Source organism: Chaetodon trifascialis, chromosome 1 (assembly GCF_039877785.1).
Source record: "Chaetodon trifascialis isolate fChaTrf1 chromosome 1, fChaTrf1.hap1, whole genome shotgun sequence".
Taxonomy (NCBI): domain Eukaryota; kingdom Metazoa; phylum Chordata; class Actinopteri; order Chaetodontiformes; family Chaetodontidae; genus Chaetodon; species Chaetodon trifascialis.
In genome coordinates, this window is record NC_092056.1 from 26,988,370 (window position 1) to 27,005,006 (window position 16,637).

Sequence of the window (16,637 nt, forward strand, 5' to 3'; positions counted from 1 at the left end):
AAAACCTCTCAAAGTGAACTGCATTCTAAGGACAAGCCCAGCATCAAACAGCAGACCAGTTATGGCAGGTCAGGTGGTTTTCCATCCAATTGGGCAACTTTTGAAAACTGTTTTGGGCAGTTTGTGATCATTTGTACCCTTCAGATTTTTCCCCTGACATAGAGCCAGGCTATATTCCAATAAATTGACCTCTCCTATCATCCATGCTGTATGACTGACAAGGCACTGAATTCAATAAGCACTGCTCAACACACTGATAACAACATTACAAACACAGCACTTTATTACAACAGGCAATTATAATTAGAACTACTTCTTTCCTATTCAATTTATAAGCTGGTCACAACCCTGTGATAAAAGGCGTGTAAAAGCTTCCAAAAGATCGTTTTTCATCTTATCTATGGCTTTGTGTGTGCGTGATTATACTGAATGAATAAAACAGACACTGGAGAGGCATGCTTGGACCTGACTGGCTCCTTGCCTGCATCGCAGTAGCTGGATTTGGTGGAGACCAACAGCTGAAAGGAGAGTGAATTTTGGACTTGTGTCTGCCAGGTGGTCAGAAACATGCTGCAGTGAGGTGGCTTATGTTGCCCAGTATCTATATCAATACCGTTCTGTTAAAATGTTGTGCATACACTTAAGCTTCTTCCAAGTGACCAAAAATCAGAAATTCTGGTTTAATTTCTATGTACATTTTGATGTTTTTGACATGCTAACACCGGGAAACCTTTTCCTGAAGGTGATTGTTCTTAACGAAGAAAATGCTGCTAAATACTACAGAGGAGATTGCCTGAATATGTATTTCGTTTTCAAATAGCCGTATGCATAAGATATAGTTCAGCCTTGTGGCTGGCAGTGACCTGTTTTTTAATGTACTTTAGCATGACTCGACAGATTGTTGCTCATGGCTCTCAAAGCTGCTATGGGGCAGTGAAAAATGTTTGAAACAATGTCCCTTTTACAAAATTTGATTGCTTTTGGCTGCTCTTTTACTTGCAGAATTGTCAGAAACTTGGGAAAACAGGAGCCTTAGAACAGAACAAAAAAGGCATCTATGATGGAAGTGAGGGCACACAAAGGGCACCAACCCTGAACCACTTGGAATACTTTGAAATTAGCTTTCTTTAATCCTGCAGCTAATACAATACAAAGACTCTAAAGCTAAGAATTAGCAGCAGTATTTAATGCCTCAGTTCCTTTCGGCTCTGTCCTGCCCTCAGTTCTACCAGCAGGCAGACAGATTTACTGTGGAAGACACTGATGCCAGTGACCTTTCATGACTTCCACTCATGATCACTCCAGCTGCAATTTGCCTTCCATCAACCTACAGTAACGTTTTTGCTACAACATTAGCAAATACTGCAAATTATAAGAATCCAGTATATTAGAGGAAACTGTGCCAGGTGGTTATATTACACAAGTTCAGTAATTCGTACTTTAAAAAACTGCTGATATTTTAATGTAGAAATTATGCACTTGCCAGTAACAATAGTGTAATAACATTGCAAACAGTGCATAACACAAAAATAGTCAGTAGAGTGTTATTTCCTTGTGATAAGTGATCAAACAGAGGAATGAAATGCCGAAGGAGTGTCTGACACAGTGTGAGCTCTGTCTGGTGAAAAAGAAGTCACAGATAGACCGCGTCCCCCTGCAGAAGACACTGAGTGAAGTTGTTGTTGGTGTTTAAGAGAGAATTCACAGCAGGGCACACGTCTGTGCTCCCTGTCTGTTTACCGTTGACAGAGAGCAGCAGCCTGTGTGATAGACAGTTTTACCAATCAGTCGAGCTGCTCAAGCACAAAACACCAGGGATCCCTGCCTGTTTACAGCCTCAACAGGCCGAAAAGCACAGGCCTCACTGGGTGACTGCCTAAGTCCTCCCTTTCTCTCTTTTACTCTCTCCCCCTCTCTCTAAATAGACTCTCCTCTGCTTCTGTATCTCTTTATGCACCTTATTTTCTTTCATTTTACAGCCCCCCCCCACCATCACCACCTGCTGGATAATGAATTGCTTCTTGTCTCTCTTGAAACACACAGTTTGAAGGCATGTCTACCTGCATAATTGCAGGGTGCAGACATTAACCATTTAAAGAAACACATTTGAGCCTCCACAGTAGTGCCGTCTGGTGACAGTGAATGCAGCTCCCATGTGTATTTGTGTGTGCCAGCTCTACCAGCCATTTGTTATTGCATTAGGTTGTCATCTCTGTTATCTTCCATCAGTGTGGAGATTATTGAAAAAGATGAGGGACAAAGATAGTCACGACTAATGACATTTAGAGTCGGATGGGCTAAAATACATGCACGCACATACTCACACACACTCTGGAATGATGGATTTTAGAGAGGCTAATAAAAAATATGCAGCTTTTGTTTGATCTTTTTACAAGCTGGCCTCGTTAATTTGTAGTGTTTATACAAATGTGGTGATGAAAAAACGGGTTATTCAGCAAAGATAGAGCTGCTAACATTTCTGCAGCATGTTTGTGTTGATCCTCTTTAGGCGAGCATAAACAAGATGGGATTGAATTACTGGAATTAATAAGGCTGTGATTCACTTGACTGTTTTCTCTACATGTGACTTGTAACCAAATGACTTAAGAAGGTTTGTGTGTTTGTGTGTGGGGTTGGCACCACACACACATGTGGTGTGCAATCTATAATAGGATTTCTGGCTGACTAAGATTCGAACAAGTGATGATGTTCATGTCAATTCAAGTGTTTGTTCTGGAGAATTCACTCCAGCTGCTGCTGCATGCTGGCTTTTATTTCTCTGTGTTCAGTGGAGTGACAACAACCATGTCGCACAGTCACGCACACACTCATCAGTTACTCCGTCACATCGATCAGTCAGTCAATCAGTCAGTCAATCATACTTTGCAAAGTGTTGAGAGAAGGGGGAGTGATTTAATTAGATTAGAAACCTGACTACATTAGAGGAGAAACTTAACAAATGCACATGCTTCCATATTGGGGTCAGTGAATGGTTCGATGAGTATGGAAATGATGTGAGTCATGATACGGCCTTCACAGTCACCAGATCTCAACCCAACGAACACCCACTGAATATTTAGGAGTTTGTCAAAATCCCAAATGAGGAAACATCTTTTTGTTCATCCCTCCAATAGAGTTCCAGGTTTGAAGCTGTTCAGGTGGCTCGTGGTGGCTCAGCACCTCACTAAGGGTGCTTTCAAAGTTCATTTGGTTCAGACCAAGGGAAAACCTGATACTTTAAAATGTGTTGCTTGTCTGCCTCTTGTCCACGCTGGCCTGCAACAAAGGAACCCGAGGTGTAGGCGTAAAATCAGATGGCCTGACAGCGAGATCATGAAGTATTTCTCTGCCTCTGATTCAGCATATGTTTATTTGCCTTCACTTGTGTCACAAAGACTCCCCTTAGACATAACAAGAAAAGGCTTTTTCTGTGGGGACTATTATGGGGACAAAGTTACTGTGTGTTGGCCACCTTTTGGCTGCTTTTGAATCGAGAAATGCCAAAATACAAGAAGTAGTAAAGCAAAGGCACAGCACAGCTCTGAATCGACTCCTGTGTCAACTGCTTTTCACTTTCTGATCCCTGCACTCACATGCTGATACGCATACATGTTACCACGGTTACCAAATGATTTGCATAAATAAATTTGTGTGTGTGTGTCCTGCTCTGTGTATTTAAGCCCATTAATGAAAAATATGTGAAATGAGTGAAACCTAGCAACCAAACAGGAACTATACCCAACTGTCAGTCACCAGAATTTGATTTCACACGTAGGTCCACTTAGTGCGGCTTAGAATGCAGGATGGCATCACCTAAACTGTCCCTGTCCATGTGACTTCATGCTTACAGCTCTTGGTTCATTTGTAATAGCCCAGTGTACACGCCAACCACTCCAGAACTAAGAGGCAGCAATATGTTATTGGTCCGGACTAAGTCAGCAGAACTACAGGTGTGAAATTGACATGTTAGTCTGTCCTCTGTTTCATCGTCTGTTTGTTCATCTAAAATTCAGATTCCTGCACAGAGGGTAGAGCACAGTTCTGCATTGCAGAGCTCTGCAGTTTTGGTACATTTAATTAAACTTGTTCACTGCTCTTCTACTTTTTCAGTTTTGTGACATATCAGCAGATTCTTTTGTTGAAGTGGTGGAAGCGTAGGCCCACAGCCAAACAGTTACCTGTAAACTTAAAATGCTGCACTGATCCAACTTTTCTCTCAGTGTGTTTCATGTAATTTGTCACTGCATTGTAAACTTTCGGAAATCTTAGACCTTCAAATGTCCTCCTCAAAACAAACAACACCACTTTGAATTTAAGAAAGTGGCCTTGCAAGGAGGTATTATTATTCCTCGCAGTTCTGTCCGTTTTCATTCACAATGTCATATCTTCTGTATCTTTTCCCTGTGCTATGCTGTTCCATATTCAATGCTACTAAAGTTCAGCAATCTGCTACTTAAAAGTCCCCTGCCTGTCTTCTGAAATGGAAAAGCAATAATTCCTCCTTTCCCCATCTCTTTCCAGCTTTTTGATGGAATCGAGTGCGAGTTTCCCATATTTTTCATCCACATGATGATTGACGGTAAGCCTTGTTTTACCATAACTACTATTATGATGCCTTTGCTGGGTCATTGGCAAGATAAAACACAGACTGGAAGCATTTCACAAGAAATTACATTTTGTTGTTTGTCAGGTTTTGGAGGGCCTAGAAACACTTTAAAAATGTTGTGTGAAAATTGTGTGTGAACTGAACAGAATGGTCAGTAATAATGGAAGGAGTGTAGTTTCTCCAAAACGTTTCTCAAAATAGAAATGAAAGTGATGTGTTTAAAACATTAACCCCAATACATGCTCCTCCAAATGCTGTAGGACAACCAAAATACTGAGATCATAGAGACAATAGAAGAAGAGATATTCTCACAAGTATTTTCAGAATGTGCATATGTAAACATGCATGCATGCACACACAGAAAGTACATGAAGACATATACATACAGATACAGATGCACACAAGCACACAAAGTTGGACTACACAACTGTACATTATATTATGCAGACTGCATAAAACATGGATGTATTATGCATGTGGCCTTTAATTATATGCAATTATGCATGGCATTTTAATATGGGAACTTTTGGGGATTGACTCACTTTTGGAACCTGCCTCAAGTGGCCATTTGAGGAACTGCAGTTTTTGACACTTCCATGTTGGCCTTCGGGAAAACATAAGCATGCATGTACATGCAAACACACACAGTTACGTCACTCCCACACATTACATACATACACCACTGCGTAGGTCCTTATTATATACAGTATAATAATATGTGTTACATACAAAGTGTATTGATTATAATAATAATAACAAAAAATATATAATAATGATATCTTAAAATGTATGTCTGTGTGTTTTGCAGGGGTGTTTCGCGGAAATAAAGCTCAGGTCAAAGAATACCAGGACCTCCTTGAACCCATCATCTTCCAGTCTTATGAGGGTGAGTAATCACATAAATACACCAACACACACACACACACACACACACACACACACACACATAAATGCAGTGACCGATGAATGTGGTAAAATTTCAAATACACCAACACACACACACACACATAGAAGTATTTGTGATGTGGCATACCGGTATGGTTCATTTAGCAGCTTCTGAGTGAGCCTCTCTAGCAATGAAAAACTTTCTCTTATTACAACGTGTCATCCATATTCATACACCACATACTGTGACTGAGGCTCACAGGGGCGTTACGTTCAAGTGAACTCAGCCTTTCCTCATGAGCAGAGACCCGGCTTCTATATTCACCTGCACCCAATGCTGCGAGGGGAGACAGTAAAATGATAGGGGTGTCAGAGCTCTGAGTTTCTGTTGGGCCGTTCATAATAGCACAGGAATAATTGGACTGTAGAAAGGATAATGATGTGAGACAGAGCTGACAATAGTTGCCCCAGACATCACAATGTCTTTGTACTGCTTATGTATTAATTAGCAAAACTCCTGAAGTTAATTTGCTGGGTTTTAAAGGATAACACAAGTGTATTTTTTTCTCTTTTACCATTAATGCTTATGGGACGTCTAAACCCACAAATGTATTTGCTGCTCTCAGATGCTGCTCAGCTGTAGGTTTGCCCAGCCTCCCAGGAGTCATGGGCTTCCATTGTTCTGACGATACAGAGACACAGCTCTGGGATACCTGCTGCTGTACAGTGGTGAATGGGAAACATCAATTACGATTGTTCCATCCTTTGAGTCAGTGGTCACATTGGACCACACTTTCAGGAAAAGCATTTTTCAGAGTACAAAGACTGCCGCTGGGCCTGTCTCATGTACAGGTACCTATGCTGTTTCTATACCCCTGCTATTTGTACTTTCAAAGGTATGATTATGTACCAGACCAAAATGTAGCCTTATAATTAGACTTAATTATATATTATTATACAGTCTGACATTATAGTCATGTCAGCCAGTTTCTGTGTTGGAGGGGGAGCTGTTTCTGCTTTAGCTTTGAGTGAAATATCTCAATAGCTGTTGAATGGATTGTCATCAAATCTGGTACAAACATTCATATTCCCCTCCCCTCCCCCTTGTCACTATGAGCGTACCAGCGTGCTGCCATTAACATTATGTCAAAAGCACAGCTCCGCCTCAGCACAAACCCATAGAGCCACTGTCATATCTGCAGACTCTTAGTCTTGTTTTTGTTACTGTTGTTTCGTTTGTGTGACCCTCACCACCTTCCCACCCATAAACACTGGCAGAATGTCAGCCTGGGGTACTGTATTATCTGGGCACCCCAAGTAGTCTGCTGCTTTCACCGACTTTAATGGCTCTACCTTTAAATTCAGACTGAATTGGCACAAATGAATACCCTAAGCAATCAGAAAGTACTTTGTTCCATTATGGTGGTTGAGCAGCTAGAGAACATTACATGGCCTTAATGGCAGATGTGTGAAAATGCACTTTAGTAGAAAAATGTACTTTTCTGTACCTTTTTTGAATAGATACATTACTTGACGTGATATGCTTTCAATAAGCAGTCCAGATGAATAAACAGTAGGGGAGCTTGTTGGCAACAATGCAGCTATTGAGCAGAGACTGTATTCATGATTGACTCATGCGTGTTCAAGCAAAAATGATTTTTTTTTTTTAGTAGAAACTTTAAGATTGCACACATTCACTCTACTATTGTGTGAAATTAGGTGTAATTAGTAGATATACTGTATGCGTCACCACTGCAGTCTTATTCAAGTACAATATATATGAAGGGTGGATCGCGATTGTGAGCTCAAACGCATTCACACCGATGCACACATACACAGTGAGTGCTTATAGTCCTTGTCTCTCATACCAGGCCATGCTGTGATCCCCAAATACTACTACGTACCAGCTGACTTTGTGGAGGCGGAGCAGAACAAGCATGGAAGCCAGAAGCGTTTCCCCAGCAACTCTGGCCGTGATGGAAAGATCTTTCTGAGCGGTCAGGCCCTTTACAACATTGCCAAGCTGCTGGGTATGCCTCTGTGTGTGTTCGTGTGTGTGTGCTTTGGTATGACACTACAAACCAATACACTGATTCTCTTAATTTTAAGTCTGCAGGTTACTTCATAAATCAAAATGCACATAAGTTCTTGTTTTATTATACCATGTTATATGTGTTAACATGTGCTATCTATTTGTTTGTATTCTTATATCAAAATCCAATCCTGTGAAACAAAATATGACATGGGCTTACATCGGCTTGAACCAACCATTTTCAACCAATGATATCATGACATCCACCCATCAATCAGTCTTCACCTTTTTAGCAACAAAGTGCTAAGATTCATTGCTTAGCTAGCTAGCACAGCATCATACATCACTGCGACTTCGGGTGTTCACTACCTCAAATTGTTCTCAAACTGAAATTGATATTTGTATCTGTTTTTTGTACGCTTGCTTTCTTGTCTTCATTCCAGTGGATGAGCTGATCAGCCCTAAAGATATTGATCCCATCCACCGCTACGTACCCCGCCAGGACCAGCGCAATGTCAGCATGCGATACTCCAATCAGGTCAGCTGTTATCACTCAGCTCTCATCTGAAAGCTGCACACTTACTTCAAAACTTATCATCATGTATGCCCTTATGCACTGCGGACATTCATTCAACGGCTGCAACTTTGGATTCAAGTGCTCCCTGGTAAAATGTCCTCGCCCTTGTAAATATAACTTATCAGAGCATTTAAGTGCTTTTGGCCTGAAGTACGAACAACATACACACAGTTAAAAAAAGACAACTGGCTATTTTTTTATTTTGGAAATCAAGTGTCGCTAAGTGCTTCATGCTGAGAGGCTGAGAGTGGGCAGCGAGTGGACTGCCCACTCACCATGGAAAGAAGATGTCTGCTCTGTGTTTGTAATGTAGTCTTATTTATTTATTTAGTCTGTCCACAGAGGACTACTTGGACCTGTAAATAAGGGATAACATCAGATAATTTGTATGTTTACAATTGTAATGGATAATCAAAAGCCAGAGCTAGGAGTTTTAAACTCCTGCTCTTTTGAATGCTTCACAGGCATTAAATTCTTTTTAGATTTTGAAGGGGGGGCAGCAAGTCAATCAGGCCGGCCTGGCCCCTCTTATTGGCACTCCTGGCCATACTAAGTTATTGAGCACTTATATCACACTAACCTCTGCAACGGCTGGAACTGCTTCTATTTGGTGAGATGTCAGATGATGATGATGATGATGATGATGATGATGATGATGATGATGATGATGATGATGATGCCTGCAGCTGGTTTTCCAGGTTTGGGTCTGTCGGTCTAGTTGCTCACAGTAGAAGGTCATTGCTCTGCAGCTCAGTGATTTGATGTTGTAGGTTGTCAGGAACATCAGCTGGTTCCACATTAAATAACGTAGCAAACGTCTTCATTTCCTTCTATTTACTTTTCATGTCCTGAAACCTCTTGCCAAACGCCTGAGGGAGTTTTCACTCAGCAGCATATTCAGATGTCACAGCAGGTTTTCTTCTTACAGAAGAGGAACATGTTCATTGTTTCCTCTCTTCAGTTGAGCTTCCACAGCTTCACTTTCAATGATTTCACATTTGAAAGCAGAGAGCTGAGCAGCTGCTGGAGCTTGAGGTTCAGCTCTGAGAGCTTCTTCTAATGTCCATCATGAAGGTCAAATCACATACACACACATTCTCACTGAGTTTCCACATCAGGTTTTCCTTCATTTCCATGAATTATTCCAGACAAATTTTACTTTACTGTGTCTGGTTCCAGCAGCTCCACAGCAGCAACAAGACTCTCCTTCACAAATTCTCCTTCTGAATGAGCTTTCAGCTTCTTAGCACAACACTGTACATCTCCTTAAGCTTTGTTGACAGGCGCTATGATGCATCGACGTTGTATTAGCTGCTGACTGTGTGTTGCATTCAGGAACTGCTCAGGAGAACATGTCATATTTCATGTCATGTTTTTATCGCCGAAAAAAGTAAACGAAACGATGTTACAGTAAAAAAGATGATTAAAAAGAAATGTACAGCAATTCTACCTCCTACATAAAAGTGAAGAGCAGCTTTCACAGCAAGCACCATATGTTTAAAAAATATGTCACTCCTATTATAGTGTATATTCACTCAGTTGAGCTGGATTTAAACTTGATGAAAGAGGTTAATGGCTTATCATGAGGTTACTGTGGTTTCATAGTAATTAGTCTTTCATTCACTTTGTGATAGGGAGCAATGGTCAGATACACTTGTAATAATACCTCAAGGTAACTACAATTTTGCCTTGTGTCATATCTCTGAGTGCGACAATGGCAAATACTACTACATGCAATCACTGTGCTGTCTCTTAGTCATTGTGATACTTTGCATTTGCAGCTAGCGTAAGAATTTGAATGCAGATGACTTTGTGAGATGTGTCTTGTTGAAAAGGAGAACGTTATTCAGCCTTTTTCAAACTCCTCAATGTTGCTTTCATCATCAGCAGTGACAGAAATCATCAGAAACTTCCAACTTTGTGGTCTCAGTGTGTAGTAACCTATGACATAGCTTGATCAGCTATGTGCGATGGCTTTTGAAACTATGCTGTAATATTTTGAAACACAACAAAATCCACCCTTACTCCTGCCTTCAAACTGCCTCGGGCAATTCCCATATCAAACAGAAAAAATTCTCACGAGTCAGTCCTGTTTACCACTATGTTGTGTTATTCATGTGTGCCAAAGTTTTAATTACAGTCCATCCATCGACAACCTAAACAGCAAAGCCCATCCTTTTTTTACCTTGCCAAGGGCCAGTCTTGCAGACATGGATTAAACTCAGTCCATTTCCTGTACCCACTGCTGCTCTGAATGACGATCATGTCTGAGGTTTAATCCATATCTGAGACAGCTGGCAGCTCCAAGGATCACACAGATGAAGGGTAGAGATACGTATACAATGGCCTGATGTTCATTCTCTTTGCTGTATAGTGGGGTTTGATAAATCCCATTCTGCTCCCGCGTGTTGAATTTTGCTTTTGGAGTTCGGTTGATAAGATGGTGGTAGATGCACAAGAGGGGATAGGTCTGAAGAAGTATGATGAATGGCAGACTGAATGAAATAGGTTGCAGGGAGAAAGATCAGCAGGGAGAACAAAGACAGAGAGAAACAAACAAGAAGAGCATGGCAGCCAGTGGAAAAACCGAGACAGAAGAGAGATGAACATTTGCCTCTAAGAGGTACAAGTTATATCACTCTCCAGGGCATATTAATAATCCTTAATACAGGGAAGGCCCACTTTTAAGTGACTAGAATTGTGATTTTTTTTCTTAAAGGTTTTGACATTTCCCTGCTGTGTGTAGACATTTCTCATTTTGTGTTCCGCTGAGCTGCTTATTGTGGAAAGAAGTGGTTTTCGATTTTCAAACTATCATGATTTCGCTTCCATTTCAGCGTGCAGCCATCAAATAACAGATGTCTTGCTCCAGTCGCAATGCTAACTGAGAAACCAACAACTCTAAACGTTTCAGGATGTGTTTTACTTTTTGAAGACTCTGTTCATAATCATCATCTTCCCAACGTTTCTTGTCAGATGCACCCCAACGGCCCTGTTGAAATTATACCTTGTTAAATTATACCCCATCAGTCTTCACCACGCGTCCTGTTTCAAGTGTGTTTATTTGAATTGGTTTTAAACTGCATGTTATTTCACTTCAGAATATCAAAAGCTGGATATGATAGTGGATGTTACTTTTTTTTTTCAAACAACTGTTGCAATCATTATCCTTTACTTTTTTCATTATACAACTTCTCTTCACGCAACATGTCTTGTAGAGGACTCCATACATGGATATATATTTTTCCAATTCCGTCTTAATTTCTATTTGATCAAATTATTAGAATTACTCCACAATCTTTCCACATACTACCTGGCAACTGCAGAGGTGCCCCCTCGGAGGTAAAGTGACCCTGGTTGGGAATCACCGGTTTCAATAATTTGGATTGCTAAAGGTCTTATGTATATATCAAAAATCTGTAAAATGTGTGTCTTTAAATCTTTAATGTGAAGCAATTTAAATGTTGTCACTGTCAATAGAACCTGAGCATATCAGCCTCATCTTACTTGTATTACTAGATGCAGTGTGATACTGTTTGTCTCTGGAGGCAAAAAGGAAGAATACATGCAGCTCCATTGTGCTGGCAGCATTGATTTTGTGAATTCAGCTTCTAAACTAGCAAGCAGTGCGAGCAAAGCCTGACTCCCCTCAGGTAGGCTGCATATTTTGTTGAGATTACTTTTATCACAATAACACTTTGTTGAAACTGGATGTGTAGGCAGCGTGACAGCTCGCTGTGAGCCCAGCCTCTGATGGTAGCAGGCACCGCTCTGCGTGCAGCCCATCAACAGGAGCCTATCACATTTGGTTTGATGTTTTCAGCCACATGCAGTCCAAATAAATGTGAGTGTGAGTGAATGGTTTTACTTCAGCTTCATTTCTGAGAAAATTGAAAGCCCTGTAGTTTGCTGTCGCGGTGATGAGGCGCTATCTGTTCATGGCCATTTGAAATGTAATTTGGGATCTGCACAGCTTGTTAATGAGGTTATTGAAGAGCTGACAACTTGTTACTGAAGTTAATGCAAACTGTGAAGCCGGGGTGTGCTCGGTTTCATCAGGAGATGGTGTGTGCAGGTGAGAAAGAGATAATGAATCCAGCCCAACTGAGGCATCGAGGTAAGGCTATGAACCGTCACTGGTTTGCAGTGTAGTCACATAGGCAGCTGTCTAAGGTACCAATGCGTGGGGCGCACACAGAGAAGAGGGAACAGATTCATTTGAACCAGTGTGACTCCTCTCAGTGTCATAACTCAGACACATCTGAACATACAGACCTCATACACGTATTGTCATGATTAACACAACTTACAGTTTCCAGATGTGATGATTTGTCAGGTGTCATTCACTGATGAACATCCAAAAGAAATCACAGAAAAACACACTCCTTATCACATCAGATCTTGCTCTCTTTGTGTTGTTGATTTTTAATCCATGGAGGTTTTGAATTTGTGAAGCTTTCGCAGAGCCTAGAAAAGCTATTTGTATTTGCGTTATGTCTTCTCAATGTCAAGTCTGTGGGCAAAGTGGGAACACACTGATGTGCATGTGCCGTGGGCTGTGGAACGAGGACGGAAACCTGGAAGATAGAAAACTTTTTTCTTTTTCTTTTTCTTTTTTTTAAGTGAATGGATGTTATCTTTGAGTCAGGTATCCAGATCTCAAAATCCATCTATAGGCTACAGCTAATTCATCTCCATTTCGGTAGTATGCGTTCTCTCCCCAAAGCCTGATGGGAACTCAGGTTTATAAAACTCTGACTGAGGCTTTGCCTTGGGCACCAAAATATCTATTGTGTCCTGCAGACGAACATTGCAAAATAACACAAACAAACAAACAAATTATATATATATATATATATATATATATATATATATATATATATATATATATATATATATACACACACACACACACACACACACACACACACACACACACACACACACACACACACACACACACACACATACATATATATATACATATATATACACATATATACTGTATACGTGTGTGTGTATATATATATATATATATTTTTTTTTTTTTCAAGAACAGTGGATATTTTTCACCTTTTTCCTTTATTCACTTAACTCTTTGTTGTTTTTTTGTATTAAAAAATGTGTTAAAAAATGCTCTGTCATATCCAGTCCAAAATTCAAAATTAAGCCATGATGGTTGACAGATATCAGTTAATGGGCTCTTTAGTAATTTGCAAAACACATCTCCTATGTTGTTATTGAGGTGAACTTAACAAATATTTCCATGTTATAGCTCCAAGCATTTATTTGCAGTCATGTTTTTGAACACTTGGCTAATGCATGTCCAGTATTCACTCTCATTTAGCTCCACTTTTGGTCCCTTACCACCGCTCTTGAGCTACTAAATGCTCCACTGTTTTCACCAGCTAGTCCCTCACTGTGTCTGCTGTTTAGTGCTGAACACATAGTGTAAATGGGTTTTCAGAGCTTTTTCACTGAAAACAGCTGCCTGCTGTGGAAATGCATTTGAAATTATGTTTTACAGCCAAGAATTTCAGTGTTAACCACACTAAGAAATTCAGTGATAGTTGTGCTGTGCATGTCATTTAAAAAGTCACGATCAGGAGTCGATGTGATTGAAGCCATTCACTCTGCAGGTATAATGATTTGAAAAGGAGGCATCATTTCAAGCACAGGTGTTGCAGGTGTTTCTCTCGTATGTCTTTAGAATTCAGCAAGTCTGAGAAATCACCTCCCAAGACCAGACCGAGTTTTCAAGCAGCGCCACCTGAACACTGAAGTGTAGAGTATTTTATTGTCTTGGAAGACATAAATTCAGCAAATCAACAGACTTTCAGCTTCAGAGTGTATCTGTATCTTGCCTTCAGCCAGGGGAAATTAGAAATGCTTGTTAGTTCGTGTGGCTGGTGCTAAGCTTAGCATCTTGCAGGGTCAAGTGGCCATACAAATTGTAAACTTTATTCTTTATTCCCTCTGTCTTCCACTGCTTCTCTCACCTCTGTACTTTTTTCTTTCTCATTATTTATACCTTCTTCCTGGCTCTGACTTTTATTTTCACTTATGTATCTAATACACTCACACCTTTTCTGTGTCAGCTTGACGTGTAGCTCACACGTTGTGTCAGCAGAGAAGCTTGAGATGGACAGAGAAAAAGAAGTAGAAGGAGGCATTTGCAAGTTTTTATTTTAGTCTTTTGTGTTAAAGCAAGAAATAGTGTGTGTGTGTGTGTGTGTGTGTGTGTGTGTGTGTGTGTGTGTGTGTGTGCGTGTGTGTGTGTGTGTATAGCTGCTGTCTTGTTCCCTCTGCATCATTGGCGTCCAGTGTTTGGTCTGCAGGCAGGAAAAGCACATGGGCGTGCTGGGCTATCACATGCAGTTAAGACCGGATTTGTGTGCTTTCCTCCTTTGTGTGTGCATAAAATTTGCTTCCCACTTTGTGTATCCAAAAGAGAAAAGCATGCGTTATGAGCGTGCATGCATCAATCTTTGCAGATCACTATCTCTGATTTGTGTTTCTGTGGATGCAGTTATGCAAGTATGCGTGTGTGTTTGTGTGCATGTGTATTATTCATAGTTCCATTCTTTCCAGATGTTATGTTATGACTTAATGTGCTTGCATCAATTCATTCCCCAGCTGGAGAAAATAAGACAATTTTGCACAATTTTAAACCCTCGAATAGCCTGCAATATCCTTCCACTTCTCAGTTTATTTAAGGTTGTGTCATGGTTGTTTGACATCAGCTCTGACATCCAGTGGAGATTTGTGTTTCAGAGGAGCCGGCAAAGTTGTACTCCCCCATAGAACCCACCCACACCTGTTTAAAGCAATGTAATGTTAATGTTTTAACATATAATGACAGCTTCAAAATCATTGGTGGCAATCATTGGTCAGTTGATGGTAGACTGAAAGGTGCCTGTAGTTCCCAATCTGTGCCCAGATCACCTGTTCTTGCACTGTGTAACTTGGGTTGTGCAGGTACAGTCTCCCACAAGGAGTCCATCAGGTTTTACCGCACTACATCACACACCGCCAGCTATGTCACTGAATTTAGTGAAGTATGATCATATTTTATAGAGCAAATGTTTGGGCAACAGAATTGGCCTCAGCAGCCTGTACGGACATCATGACAGAGGTGAAGGGGCCGAAGTGGACATTAACAGCAGAGGCTAAGGAGAGAGTGAAGGAGAGTGATCAAGCAAGAGGCAAGAGCAAATCTCAGACTGACTTTTAGTTGTTTGCAAGAGCTTCATAAAATAAAAGGCTACAAGACAGACGCTGAGCAGCCCGTTGGACTAGGAAGTAATATTAGCTGGGTTGCTTCATTATGTCTTGTGTTGTTGCACTGTTCAGTATCAGTTTCCACCTTTCCTCTCTTACTGAAATGTGCGATTACATTATTTATTTTTTGCAGTCATTCAAGTGTTTTATAGTCACCTCATTTTAATCCCATTCCTACATGATCCCCACTGTGACTCCAAGACCCTGCAGTGCCGTGCAGAAAAGTGACTTGGATGTGTTGGAGCTGACATTGCAACACTTTATATTCTTGCACGTTCCTGAGAAGTGCATATGAAGAATCTGCACAACTCAGCATGGCTTTTACATGGCCAGTCTAAATTTAGAAATGACAATACAGCACATATTCCCATATTGTGCATGTTGTACTTAGGTAATGCGATGCATTAAATTTGCATCATGTGCATCACAGCTAGAGGGGAATGTGTTTTTTCCTCAAACAACTAGCATTTGGAGAGTGGGGAGTTGTGATTTAGCTGGTCAATGGGGTGTTCATGCAACTTTAATGCATAGTGGTGCTTGATGTAAAGGAACCTTTTACCCCCGTAATGAAGTGGAAACCTGTTCAATAAAATATGAAGCTATAAAATAAAGCTACACAACTTAAGTATGTATGTAACCCACATGCCATTGATGAAAAATTAGCAAAGGTGCATTACGATGGTGCTGCTGGTACCTCCGTGCTCAAATAATAGTTGCAAACAGGTCATGTTTTTAAGCTTGACCCTGTTGAGTTGAGTTTCCTTGATATTTAGCAGCTACTAGAGTACAGGGGTTGACTGTATTGGGTTTTTTGCATGTGAGACAACATGCTTCCAGGGCTGTGAGGGTGAGTCAGATCAAACGCACCCTGGGGAGCGTGGCGTGACATCCCACTGACAAACATGCAGTAATTCGCAGCAGGGGTATCAGCTGGGCGATCTGAGAAGTCATGAATGGTTGTAAAAGTGAATTAGTTGATAATGTCACACGCTTGCTTTTAATGTTGTACCCTTAATCTACTCAGCTATTCAGGCATGCTCGCAGCGTCACATTCTCTGTCTCATCTTGTTCTCTTTCTCTTCTCCCTGATCTTTTTTCTCCATCTGTCTCTTTGAATTTTGTTTTACTTTTTGTTAATTCAACAAGCCACACACACACACATACAGCTCTGAAGCACATGCAAGAAAAAGCACTTTTGTGCATTAAAAACAAACGTACCACTCAACTCGCTCATTGTAAAACTTTGGCTTCTGTCA

At 40.7% G+C, this 16,637-nt stretch overlaps 1 protein-coding gene across 4 annotated transcripts in view; it reads left to right on the forward strand.

The window, feature by feature from the left end:
• The window catches only part of phkb (phosphorylase kinase, beta), a 94,717-nt gene that overhangs the window by 36,774 nt on the left and 41,306 nt on the right, over positions 1-16,637 (forward strand). For all 4 annotated transcript variants that reach the window (XM_070983908.1, XM_070983966.1, XM_070984132.1 and 1 more), the window contains 4 exons: positions 4,522-4,579; positions 5,415-5,492; positions 7,363-7,521; positions 7,967-8,061. In XM_070983908.1, coding sequence (XP_070840009.1) covers positions 4,522-4,579; positions 5,415-5,492; positions 7,363-7,521; positions 7,967-8,061 — 390 coding nt within the window. The remainder of the gene's footprint in view (positions 1-4,521; positions 4,580-5,414; positions 5,493-7,362; positions 7,522-7,966; positions 8,062-16,637) is intronic.